Source organism: Helianthus annuus, chromosome 4, assembly GCF_002127325.2.
Source record: "Helianthus annuus cultivar XRQ/B chromosome 4, HanXRQr2.0-SUNRISE, whole genome shotgun sequence".
NCBI classification, from domain to species: domain Eukaryota; kingdom Viridiplantae; phylum Streptophyta; class Magnoliopsida; order Asterales; family Asteraceae; genus Helianthus; species Helianthus annuus.
In genome coordinates, this window is record NC_035436.2 from 25244667 (window position 1) to 25256630 (window position 11964).

At 38.5% G+C, this 11964-nt stretch overlaps 1 protein-coding gene and 1 long non-coding RNA gene across 2 annotated transcripts; both read left to right on the forward strand.

Moving 5' to 3' along the window:
* Positions 1 to 393: 393 nt before the first annotated feature.
* Positions 394 to 4262, forward strand: LOC118491458. The gene is made up of 5 exons (XM_035989262.1): positions 394 to 1676; positions 1895 to 2183; positions 2268 to 2519; positions 2673 to 3260; positions 4014 to 4262. Exons 1-5 carry the CDS (start codon positions 394 to 396, stop codon positions 4260 to 4262), a joined length of 2661 nt encoding a protein of 886 aa, XP_035845155.1.
* A 3511-nt stretch (positions 4263 to 7773) lies between these two features.
* Positions 7774 to 10001, forward strand: LOC110935979. The gene is made up of 4 exons (XR_002589590.2): positions 7774 to 8038; positions 8334 to 8957; positions 9478 to 9516; positions 9727 to 10001. It is a non-coding gene; the product is annotated as an uncharacterized LOC110935979 (long non-coding RNA).
* Positions 10002 to 11964: the final 1963 nt, after the last annotated feature.

Here is an 11964-nt window from a genome sequence, read left to right on the forward strand (position 1 = left end):
AGGGTCTAAAGGTAAAGGCAAAGAACAACGATGCACCTATAAAGATTTCATGGCATGTAAGCCTACCACGTACGATGGTAAAATCGATCCAATAATGTGCCAAAGATGGATCTTAAGCATGGAGGCGGTGTTTAAACGAAGTCGGTGTGATAAGGAGGATCAAGTGATGTTCGCTACGGGGCAACTCACCTTTCAAGCGAAAGATTGGTGGGATGCTTATAGTAAAGAGATAGGTGAGGACAAACTTCAGACAATGACTTGGCAAGAATTGAAGGAACCCTTCATGAAGTACCATTGCCCTCAGTCAGCCATCGATAAAATTCAAGAAGATTTCTTACGCCTCCGACAGAAAAACGAGACGATAATGAGATATCTAGTATTTTCTTGGATAAGATGAAGTTTTGTACGGAGTTTGTGCAAACCGAAAGAATAAAGATCAATCGCTTTTACGGCATACTGAAGGCAGAATTCAGGGAATTCATCACTCCCTCGAAATGTGAAACCCTTGATGAGCTTATTAATCTGGCGCGGGATAGAGAAATAGAAATCAAGAGGCAAGAAGAACGTGGTGAAAAGAGACCAAATGAAAAGAGTGGAAGTTCGACTCCGACTAAAAAGGGGAAGTATCAAGAGCAAGGAAGAAAGGATAAGTCGAAGAGTGGTATCACGCCTTGCAAGACTTGTGGAAAACTACATACGGGGGAATGCTTGTTAGGCAAAAAGGGATGCTATAAATGTGGTAAAGAAGGGCATTCGTCTTATCAATGTCCAACTAGCCCGAAGACTTGCTTCAATTGTTTCGAAAAGGGGCATATCAAATCTGAATGCCCAAAACTTCAGCAAGAGTCGAGAAAAGAGGATAAGAAGCAAGAAGGTTCTAGGGCCAAAGGGAGAATGTTCCAAATTACATCCGAAGAAGCCAAGTCTCACCCGAATGTGATTTCAGGTATCTTTTTACTAAACTCCATACCAGTTTATGTTCTGTTCGATACTGGAGCTACTATGTCATTTATTTCGAATGAAATCATACAACATCTGTCCTTTAAGATCGAACGAATGCCAATGCCTCTAGAAGTAGAAATAGCCGATAGTAAGATCTATATGTTACACGAGGTGTGTAGAAACTGCAAATTCACTATAGAAGATGAGGAATTTGACATCGACCTCATACCTATGGTTTTGGGGGAATTTAAAATGATTGTGGGGATGGATTGGTTGGCGCGACACCATGTGGAGATTGATTGTGAAAATAAGGTAATGCTCATCCAAGCTCCAAGTGGAAGACAATTGAGTATTCAAGGAGAGAGAAATGTAGAAACCAAGTTGTGCACCTTGGTCCAAGCTTTCAAATACGTACTTAACGGGAGTAGAGCATACCTAGCTTATGTAGTAGATGCCCGACAAACCCTCCCGAAGCTTGAAGACGTTGAGACCGTGAATGAATTTCCGGATGTATTTCCGGAAGAATTGTCGGGACTCCCACCCGAGAGAGAAATAGAGTTTCGCATCGAAGTAAATCCGGGTGCGAAACCCGTTGCAAAGGCCCCCTACAGACTTGCTCCCACCGAGATGCGCGAATTAATGACACAACTACAAGATCTTCTAGATAAGGGTTTCATACGCCCGAGTGTGTCGCCTAGGGGAGCACCTGTCTTATTTGTTAAGAAGAAAGACGGGTCGATGCGCATGTGTATCGACTATAAAGAGCTAAATAAGCTGACCATAAAGAACCGCTACCCTTTACCTAGAATTGACGACCTTTTTGATCAATTACAAGGGGCGAGTTGGTTCTCTAAGATAGACCTGCGTTCGGGGTACCATCAAGTTAGAATACGGGAAGAAGATATTCCAAAGACTGCATTTAGAACCCATTATGGGCACTATGAATTTCTAGTCATGTCGTTTGGATTGACGCACGCGCCGTCGCGTTTATGGATCTTATGAACCGGGTGTGCCGACCCATGTTAGGCAAATCGGTAATCGTGTTCATAGATGATATCTTAGTCTATTCGCGAAGCAAAGCCGAGCATGCAAAGCATTTGCGTGAAGTACTCGAAATTCTCCGCAAGGAGAAACTTTACGCAAAATTTCCGAAATGCGCCTTCTGGCTCAGGGAGGTACAGTTTCTAGGCCACGTGATCAATGCGGAAGGTGTTTTAGTAGATCCGTCAAAGATTGATGCCGTAATGAAATGGGTCCCCCCGAAGAGTCCGACTGAGATAAGAAGTTTTCTAGGCCTCGCGGGATACTACAGACGGTTCATACAGGATTTCTCGAAGATAGCTCTACCCTTAACCAGATTAACGAGAAGGAAAGAAAAGTTTGTATGGGGTAAGGAACAGGAAGAGGCCTTTCGTATACTGAAGGAGAAATTGTCGAGTCCTCCGGTCCTGACGTTACCAGATGGGACTGAAGATCTGGTTGTTTATTCAGATGCTTCACAGCAAGGGTTAGGTTGTGTTTTGATGCAAAGGGGAAAGGTTATTGCATATGCTTCGCGGCAACTAAAGCCTCACGAGGTAAACTACCCAACACATGATCTGGAATTGGCAGCGGTAGTGTTCGCCTTAAAAATTTGGAGACACTACCTATACGGTACGAAATGTACAATTTACTCGGATCATAAAAGCCTCAAGTATTTCTTTGAACAGAAAGACTTGAATATGAGGCAGCGAAGATGGTTAGAACTGATTAAGGACTATGATTGTGACATCCTTTATCACCCGGGAAAAGCGAATGAGGTGGCTGATGCACTAAGCCGAAAAGGGACTCCACCTCCAATTCGTGTGAAGTCCATGAAAATGATAGTTACTCCACAATTACTTGAGATGATACGGGATTCCCAAAGGAAGTCGCTTGCAGCAGAAGACTCAAAGAAAGAAAGGTTAAAAGGTGTGGCCGATAAGCTGGAAGAAAGCCCGACCGGACTTAAGATGAGGTTCGGCCGAGTTTGGATACCGCGTTTCTGCGAAGTCAAGACCGCGATACTTGAAGAAGCTCATAAATCACGATATTCGGTTCACCCCGGGGCTACAAAGATGTATCGAGATTTGAAGGCCAATTATTGGTGGCCGGGCATGAAACGCGATATCGTAAAGTATGTCGCAAAATGCTTAACGTGCTCTCAAGTAAAAGCGGAACATCAAAAGCCCTACGGGGAATCACAACCTTTGGGGATACCGTTGTGGAAATGGGAGGAACTAACAATGGATTTAGTAACCAAGCTTCCAAGAACGAAAAAGGGGCATGATAAAATATGGGTAATCGTGGACCGACTTACGAAAAGCGCCCACTTTCTACCCATTAAAGAAGCTTATTCTTCCGAGAAAATGGCGGAAATTTATATGAACGAGATTGTGTCTCGACACGGGGTGCCCGTGTCAATTGTCTCGGATCGGGATACTAGATTTACCTCTCGTTACTGGCAAAGATTTCACGAGAGTGTGGGGACGAAATTACACATAAGTACCGCCTACCACCCTTAAACCGACGGCCAGTCAGAAAGAACCATTCAAACACTTATTGATATGCTGAGGGCGTGTGCTTTAGATTTTGGGGGAAGTTGGGATGACCATTTACCACTAGTGGAATTTTCTTATAACAATAGTTACCACAGTGGCATTCAAATGGCACCTTACGAACTACTATACGGAAGAAAATGTAGAACTCCCGTATGTTGGGGAGAAGTGGGGCAAAGGGAGCTCGCGCCAAGTGATTTAATAGCAGTGACAAATGAAAAGATTGAATTGATTAGGGCTCGTTTGAAAGCAGCCCAGGATCGACAAAAAGCTTATGCAGACAAGAGGAGGCGCCCTATTGAATTTCAAGTTGGAGATTTCGTTCTATTGAAGGTGTCGCCATGGAAAGGCATAATCCGTTTTCGTAAACGGGGTAAGTTAGGCCCTCGGTATATTGGGCCGTTTAAAATCCTAGCTTGAGTTGGAAAAGTTGCATATCGATTAGAATTACCGCCTACCCTAGACGAGATTCACAATACCTTCTATATGTCGCAGTTGAGAAAATGTCTCGCGGATGATACTGCGCTAGTACCTCTCGATGACATCGAGTTAGACGAGGGATTGAATTATGTTGAGAGACCCATAGCTATTAAAGACGTTAACGTGAAGAATCTCCGCAACAAAGCTGTTAAACAAGTGTTGGTGCAATGGCAGCACAGAAAGGGTTCAGAACTTACATGGGAAGTAGAAGACGAAATGAGGAAGCACTATCCGTTTCTCTTTGGTATGACATTAATTGATTAGTTATGTGTTTAGGTTTCGGGGACGAAACCTCTTTTAAGGGGGGTAGACTTGTAACACTCCAAAAATGTTTATTTCACTTAGGATAAAATGTAGAAGTAAATGGGATAGTGTTTAAAATTAATAAGTAAATGAAATCAAGGGGGGCCAAAGTCGTTAACGCCAAAAAGCTAGTGTAACATCCCAAAATGTGGTTTAACACTAAATAAGTTAAGTCATGATAGTTCAAAATTAAACATTTTACAAGTCTCAAGGGGGTAATGTGAAATATTTTAAGTTATTAAGGATTAATTAAGGTTAAACCAAAAACAATCCCCTGTACGTGTGCTGGGATCGATCTAGGGCAGGGAAAAACAAGGGTTTTCCTTGTTCTTGCAAAAATTCACCAATTGACAAGGAGAAATCAAAGATTGATTACTGCATGTTCTAAAGTTTCAGCCATCTAAGCATATCTAGTGGAGTGGTAAGTCGAATTTCTGAATTTGGTGAATTTTAGAGAAAGGGGTTTCGACCCGATCATAAATTCGTGGTACGTTTTGTGTTAATTAGATGTTAGGGTTACTCCCTAGAATAGAAATCATGCTTGGTTCTAGTTTAATTGAAAGAAATCTTACAAAACTCATCTTGTAAAATTATGTCATGAATATGAAGATTATAGGAACTATGAATATATGTAATTTGATATGTAATTCAGTTTGTAGTACCCGAATGCTAGATAAATTGATGTAGATTAAGGGAATTGTAAGAATTAGATTGAGCAGTGAAGACATATAGGATGAAATAGCAAGTCATGCTTTAAATACTTGTACACTATGCTTTATAAATATAACGCACGCTAGGTGTTCGATAAAATGCTTGAAAGAGTAATTATGTGTAAATTGGAACGTGATGGAATGAAAGTTGTGGTACTAAACGGATGAATGAATATGTTGATTTAGGTGTGAAGGAAGAAGGTTCGAATTCTAAGAAATCGGAAGGATCACAAGACCGAGGTATGTTCCGTTGCATACGAAAGTTTACTTTTAATCGTTAATAATTGTATTGGACAACTTTTGTTATAATGTTTATACTATGTGGTAACGATTATGGTGCTAGTAAACGAATAGCGCATCCTATGCGGATTTGTTTATGCTAACGAAGAATTATGCTATGTTATGCTAGTCGACCGGTTTATGTAACTAAGTCGACTAAGGATGTGAGGCCATCCGAATAGAACGGGTGGTCGTGTAAGCAAAAATCATGATGCATGAAGTTCAATCCGTCATACGGATAGAACGAGAGGCTTATGTTGAAAGCAACCAACCTGTTATTACCGGGTTGTAAAACGATACGCTTGAATCTCTTTATGAGAATATAAGCTTACCCATTTAAATGGGTAAATCGAATGCATGATGATAAGAATGAATTCAATCGAATGCGGCTAATAGGTGGTATTGTAAGCAAAATAAGTAATGAGACTAACTTTTTAAAATTGTTGTTGAATGTAGGTAAATCCTCGACCTAGGCGTATGGACGGCTTGGAACGTGCACACTTGATCTACGCCCGCCTCACGCTTCCGTCACAAATTATTTTTGAAATGGGTTAAGCTTTTGGTCATATGTACTTTAAGTCTATGTAGTATGTTGATACCTTATCGTTGGGTAAAAACTTAGTAGTTGTAGTCATGTTGTGTCCAATGTAAGCTTTGTTCGTTTTGGGAATTGTCAAGAATGCTAAACATTGAAGTTGGTTGCATAAAACAGGTGGTTAATGCTTTTAAACGAATGGGTCATGCCGAAATTTCCAAAAAATTTTCCTATTTGTTTTATGTGTCGAATTAAGTAGAATATGGGGCGTATCAAATATATAAAAAATGCATTTAATAGTTGCTCTGTACGCATTTTCATGTTTTGAAAACGATTCATAATGTTTTCAATGGCAACTTACAAAAAAAACCTCTTTTTCATTATAACAAACAAATGCACGCATCGTTCAAATGATCATCAAACATCCCTATAGGTTAAACAATTGAAACAAAACCAATTAGACATGGGGCTATAATGTTTACTCCATTAGAAAAAATAAAAATTAAGCATGGACCTTTAATGATTTAAAGTATGCTAATTAAATTCAAGTAAGTGGGCTTACCTTTTGAAATATAAATTTGTTTATTATATAATTCTTTTAGAAGAAAACAAAACAATGGTATCGTTTGTAAAAAGTCAATGGTGTCGCTCGTAAAAAAACAATGGTGTCGCTCGAATTTTTCCTATTATACGTTGTATTTGATACACAAAATTCAATGGTGTCGGACGACACCGTTGTTCAAAGTGTGGCTCCGCCACTGATATAAAGCACGTCACAATGGTGTATTTAGAGATGACTGTCAGTGGTTTAAAAAACCCAACAATGTTATGAAAATCCATGTAAAACATAAATAAAAATAACTCGCATGAAACGTTAATATAAAAACCGTTACAAAAGCACCTAATAGAATAGAAAATTTTGTTAAAACTCAAAATGAAAATTTTTATTATAAACTCAAAAAATTGTTAAACAATTAAAACTTGAGAAAAAAATGCCTTTTTTTCTCAAACTCTTGTGAAATCAATTAAAAATTGAGAAAAAAAAAATGTCTACTTTTCTGAAACTCCTGTGATTGAATCAAGAGTAAACTGTTAAAATGGTTCATGAGATTTGGTCATTTTTATCACTTTAGTACAAAACTTAAACATTTTGAATCTAGGTCCATTTGGTTTCAATTTTGTTGTCATTTTTATCAAAAATCAAAATCTGGTCAGATTTTCCAATTAACATCTAGTTTTCTTTTTCTTCCCTTTTAATAAATGACAGAATGGTCATTTAATGTTTTGTTATAACAAATTAAAAAAAAATCTGACCCTTCTAGATTTATAAAAGAAAGCATGTTCGTGTAGTTTAGTTTTCTTTTTGTTTCTAATCAAAATTTATTTAGTAAATACAAAACGTTTCTTTTTAAATCCATTATATATTTATCAGCTTGAAGTCTATAACAAACTAAACTTTAAAGGGAACATTAATTCAACTTACAAAAGCTTTCTATTAATTATTATAGGTTTATTATTACGTTATCTATATTTTTATTATCTAAATTTAGTTTAAGTTATTTTATAAATTATATCATTAAATTCACATTCCACTAATTAAACAAGTTTATCCATTTTTCTAAATTAATTAAGTATTTCATTAAAAATTCAAATCCCTATAAATCCCCAAAATTACTCGTTTAGTTCTAAAATCCTTACATTCCTACGGTTCTAAACATGCCTAAAATCTAGCAGTTGTCCATACAATAAATCCTAATATTATATATTATATAATACTCTAATTTGTAACATCTTTAGGCATGTTGTTGTTGTACTCTTGGCTTTGTTTGTGTATCATGCTTTTCTTAGTTGTAAGGTTAGCTTAGCAGGTTATACATTGTTTTGCCTCTTTATCTACCAGCCCCTTTGAGCCACATTTCCTTTCCAAACATAGTATTTACTCTAGCGTTTTGTATAAGTAAGAGGAAGAGAAAGAAATTACGGTAGAGAGAGGCAGGAAAGAGACACGGCGGCGGCGTTTAGGGTTCCGCCGCAAACACAACGACGTTGGCGACTGTCACGGTGACCTAGGGTTCTGACTTCGATAGTAGGCGACGGTTTGTGAACTATGGTGTTGATGAAGATGTCTTAGAAAGGTGGATCGGTGTTATGCAGTCAAACTCAGGGCAGATCGGCGATGGTAACGGGTGATCCTCAGTCTTCCGGCGCATTAGGTAAGATGTATTTGTTGTATTGGTATTTGGTCTTTCGATTTTAAGTTTTGTAGAGTTGTTGATTTGGGGCTATTAGAGTTCTTATATGTTGTAGATTTGATTTAGGGCTGCTCTATATTGAAAGTTGTTTGTTTACTGTTTGTAATGGTGGTGATAAAGTGGCCACTGCCGCTGGTTTGCGACGGTGGAGGGGTTTTGAGCTTAAACGGGGCCAAACGACTATGTATACATTAGATCAATCTCTCACCCTTTTTTCACATACGAATTTACTAATTTGATATGCAATTGATTGCAGGCTATATTGCACCTTTTTTTTGCTCAGAAGAATGCAAGAGGATGTTGAGCTTTCTCTTCCTTGTAATGGTTATATTATTTAACCATTAATGGGTTATTAAAGTGGGATATTACATGATAAATAATCTATAGTATATATTAATCTGTAAAATTAGTGTGCATTATGGTATTGTACATGATGCTTAAAGGTTGTTTTGTGCTAAGTGTTGTTGTACACAATGCTTGGTTGGTGACTGGTGTAATCTTCATAGTGCCACATTTATGCTTTAATCTTCATATTATGGTGGTGTTGTACATATACAACGTACCAAACCTGAATAATATGTGTACAATAGAGTAGGAGTGACATTTGTCGTCCACCAAAATAAAAAGCTACACACATCCCCATTATCAATGTTCATGCTTTCTCTCTCTTTGTCTAGAATATGCGATATAGAGAGAGACATTTGAGAGTAGGGGAGACGGTGGCACAACACTGATAGGCCACGATAACGACAGAGATGGTGTTACCCGGAGGCGATGTTGGCGATTTTCCAGCGACCAAGATTCGATGGGCTACGAACGGTGAGATTTTTAGGTTTCCAACAACTTTCGACAACATTGGGGCTTTTCCGATGATCTTTCGGTATTTTTATTAAAAACCCTATCATCCTCTTCTTAATCGTGATTTATTATTTATGCAGTTTTTTTAATCTTTTCTATTAATCTCCCACTTTGCTTTTTTTCATTGATTATTCGCATGTACCCTTTACGCAAATCGAATAAAATATGCCCTTTTTATGAAAATATGATGTTAGGAGTATATAATATTGGCTGCCTAAATTCAGTCAATGTTACTGTTCAAAATCATGTTTTTTAAGCTTTACCTCTTGCATTTGTTCATTATTGGTTTATACCAAATTTGTTATATTTGTTGTTTAATTCAGTTATAAGTTGAGATGAATTCTACTTGCTGCACTTCCTATACCCTTTTTTATCAAAAGAAGGAAAAAACTTGTGATTGTTTTACCCAAATTTGTTTTGAGCCATTTCTTAGCCCAACTCATCCATACTAACAATGTAAAGTATGGTAGGGACTAATTTCATATACTAATCAGTTTGCTTATTAATAATTTTATTTTCTTGCTTTGTGCTGCTATTTACAGGTAATTAAAGATTAGATCGCTGCTGCACCATTTTCTGAGGTTAGATTCATATGTTCATGTTTCATACTTCTTAGATTCATCACTTTCTAATATTTTAATATAATATTTTGTTGTGGTACCCTTACCAGTTACTCAGACTTCAACAGGGAAAAGTTATGGTTTTGGGCTTATTTCATCTACCAGTTTCATTTAGTATTTGATTAAAAAATAATATATTCGCTCTTATTTGTTTTTTCATGATTCATTCAGGAAAAACGAACCTGATGCGCCAGATTGATCTAAAAGGGTGCTGAGAAAAAGAATGTCGTTTTAGGTATTTGATTTCGAATTTACTCTTTCGTAGGACAACGTAGATAAGATTCATCATGAAAATGTTCGGTATGTTTTTTGAATTAATGTTATTTAGTTTTCGAAAACGTGTCAACCAATTACAAGACATGTAGTTAAACGAATATTTGGTTTGCTACAAGCTATAGTCATGTCTATTTAGCGTTTGTGTTAATTTAATTTAGATTCATATCCGTGTAGTTATAATTTGTTTACACTATATATATCGATATGATATGATGACATGAAGAGATTATGAATGGTTCATCTTTTTAAAACGAATTTGGTTATAGTTTATAACTTTAAGACCAATTTGGTTATAGTTTATAACTTATGCCATCAACCCAATATTTGGAGTTTACGGGGCATGAACAAAAGTGATTTAGAAGTTTGTAAGCATTTTTATTCCGAGTTTCGATCCGTTTCAGTTTTACCTACTTTTTTAGGTCATTGGAGAAACAACATTATCTAAATTGACCCGTTTTAGCGTTTTAGCATTTTAGATATGTGATCATCCTTTTAGGTATGTGATCTATTGAACTTATCAATACTAATTAGGCTTACATGTTTTGTTGTAAAAAAACAAGAATCATTGGGTTATGTGAACATCAGTATGGGGGATGTTTGTGCACAACAGGAAAATCAATGAGACGTACTGTCTGATTGATTCGAGGAATGGGAAAATCCAGTTTGAGTTGCATTGGATGGCTGTATCTTGATGTACATGTTATGTCTTAATTTGTAAGCCCCGGCCGCATCGCGGCGGGAGCCTCCATCTAGTTTACATACAATAGGTTAGCACTTGCGATTTTCCCGACAATTTCAAATACTTGTGTGATTGCTTTGCTAACCCAGGTGAGTCTATATATCCCTTTTCTTTAAAGTTTTAGGTGAAACATATTACTTAAACTTATTAATTATCCATGTTAACTTTTATCTCTATACTTGATGAAACAATGGTTAACCGGGCAGGGTTAACTCACTGGTCTCGTCAAGAAGGGTTAATCCCTTCCTCTCGAGGATCGCGGGCTGGATCACCGGTGGGTTGACCTCCTGCACAAGGAAACAAACCGTGACTCGTAACAAGGAGGATGGGGTGGGGGGTGCTCCTTGTTACCACTCTCCGGCGTGAGAATCAGTAATTTGCTTGGGAAGCAAAGTAAGATAGTAGTAGTAGTGAGAGAGTTGTGAAGAGATACCTCAAACCTGGTTTGGGGTTGGTATTTATAGCCGAGGAGTGAAGGAGGAGGTGGATGGATAGACTGACGGAATGCTGCACCTTTGCAGGTGTGTCAGACATGTCGGCCGGGGAGACGACGCCACGTCAGTCTGTCGCTTACGTAGACCTGACAGGTGACTGCCATTGGTTCCACTTGCACTGTGGTGTCAGTCCCACTTGTTGAGCGTATAGGATGCGGTGCTAGCCGCATCGCTGCCTGCGGTAACATCTGATGTTATCGCGTCTCTTGCTTGTGATCAAGAAATACGCGAGATGCGGTGCTGGCCGCATCGTCGCCTGTGGTGACTGTTGCTGTTATCCAGCTTCCTTGTATTGATAGAAGTGTTCACTGGACGCGGTGTGAGGCCGCATCGCTGTGAATACTTTCGTTTTCATACATCAGATGTGATGCTATGTCGCATCACCCTACCGCTCTCATGTTCCATGTAAGTCCTCCTTAATCACTAGATAGATTGGATTCAACCCTTGTGTCGACGCGTTCTCGCATGGGCACAAGTAGGTTGTTAGCTGGTGGGGGTTTTGATAAGGGTAATGGTCACTCGCGGTCGATGCTGACGCGAGATCTGGGACCATACCCCTTCAAGTCCCCCCAGTCTAGTGTTGCTGCCACATACAAGTTGTATGTGGGAGGAGTACTGGACTATGGTGTTTAGAAGGTAGTTTGGAGTCTGGAGAAGATCCTAGACCATGTGGATGGTCTTTTCTGTTTGTAAATCAAGCTGGAGGTCTGGAAGGGTCATTTGACGCCTCTTCCGTACCGGTGAAAATGTTTCGTCTGATGCGAAATTCTCAGCCTTTGGTTGGTTGCCACTTGTTGGTGTGCTAAACCAACTGTAGGAATTAGTTGGAGGAAGTTTACAAACTTCGAACCAATCTTTGAGATGGTGGTTGAAGGTGTGCACAAACTTCGAACCAACCTT

What these genes read in the sequence shown, in the direction of transcription:
- LOC118491458 (XM_035989262.1), top strand. Translation starts at nt 394, where the DNA reads ATGAAGTTTTGTACGGAGTTTGTGCAAACCGAAAGAATAAAGATCAAT. An exon ending in TTTGTTAAGAAGAAAGACGG is followed by an intron (nt 1,677 to 1,894) that starts GTCGATGCGCAT and finishes ATGAATTTCTAG; the next exon opens with TCATGTCGTTTGGATTGACG. An exon ending in AGGGGCATGATAAAATATGG is followed by an intron (nt 3,261 to 4,013) that starts GTAATCGTGGAC and finishes TATATGTCGCAG; the next exon opens with TTGAGAAAATGTCTCGCGGA.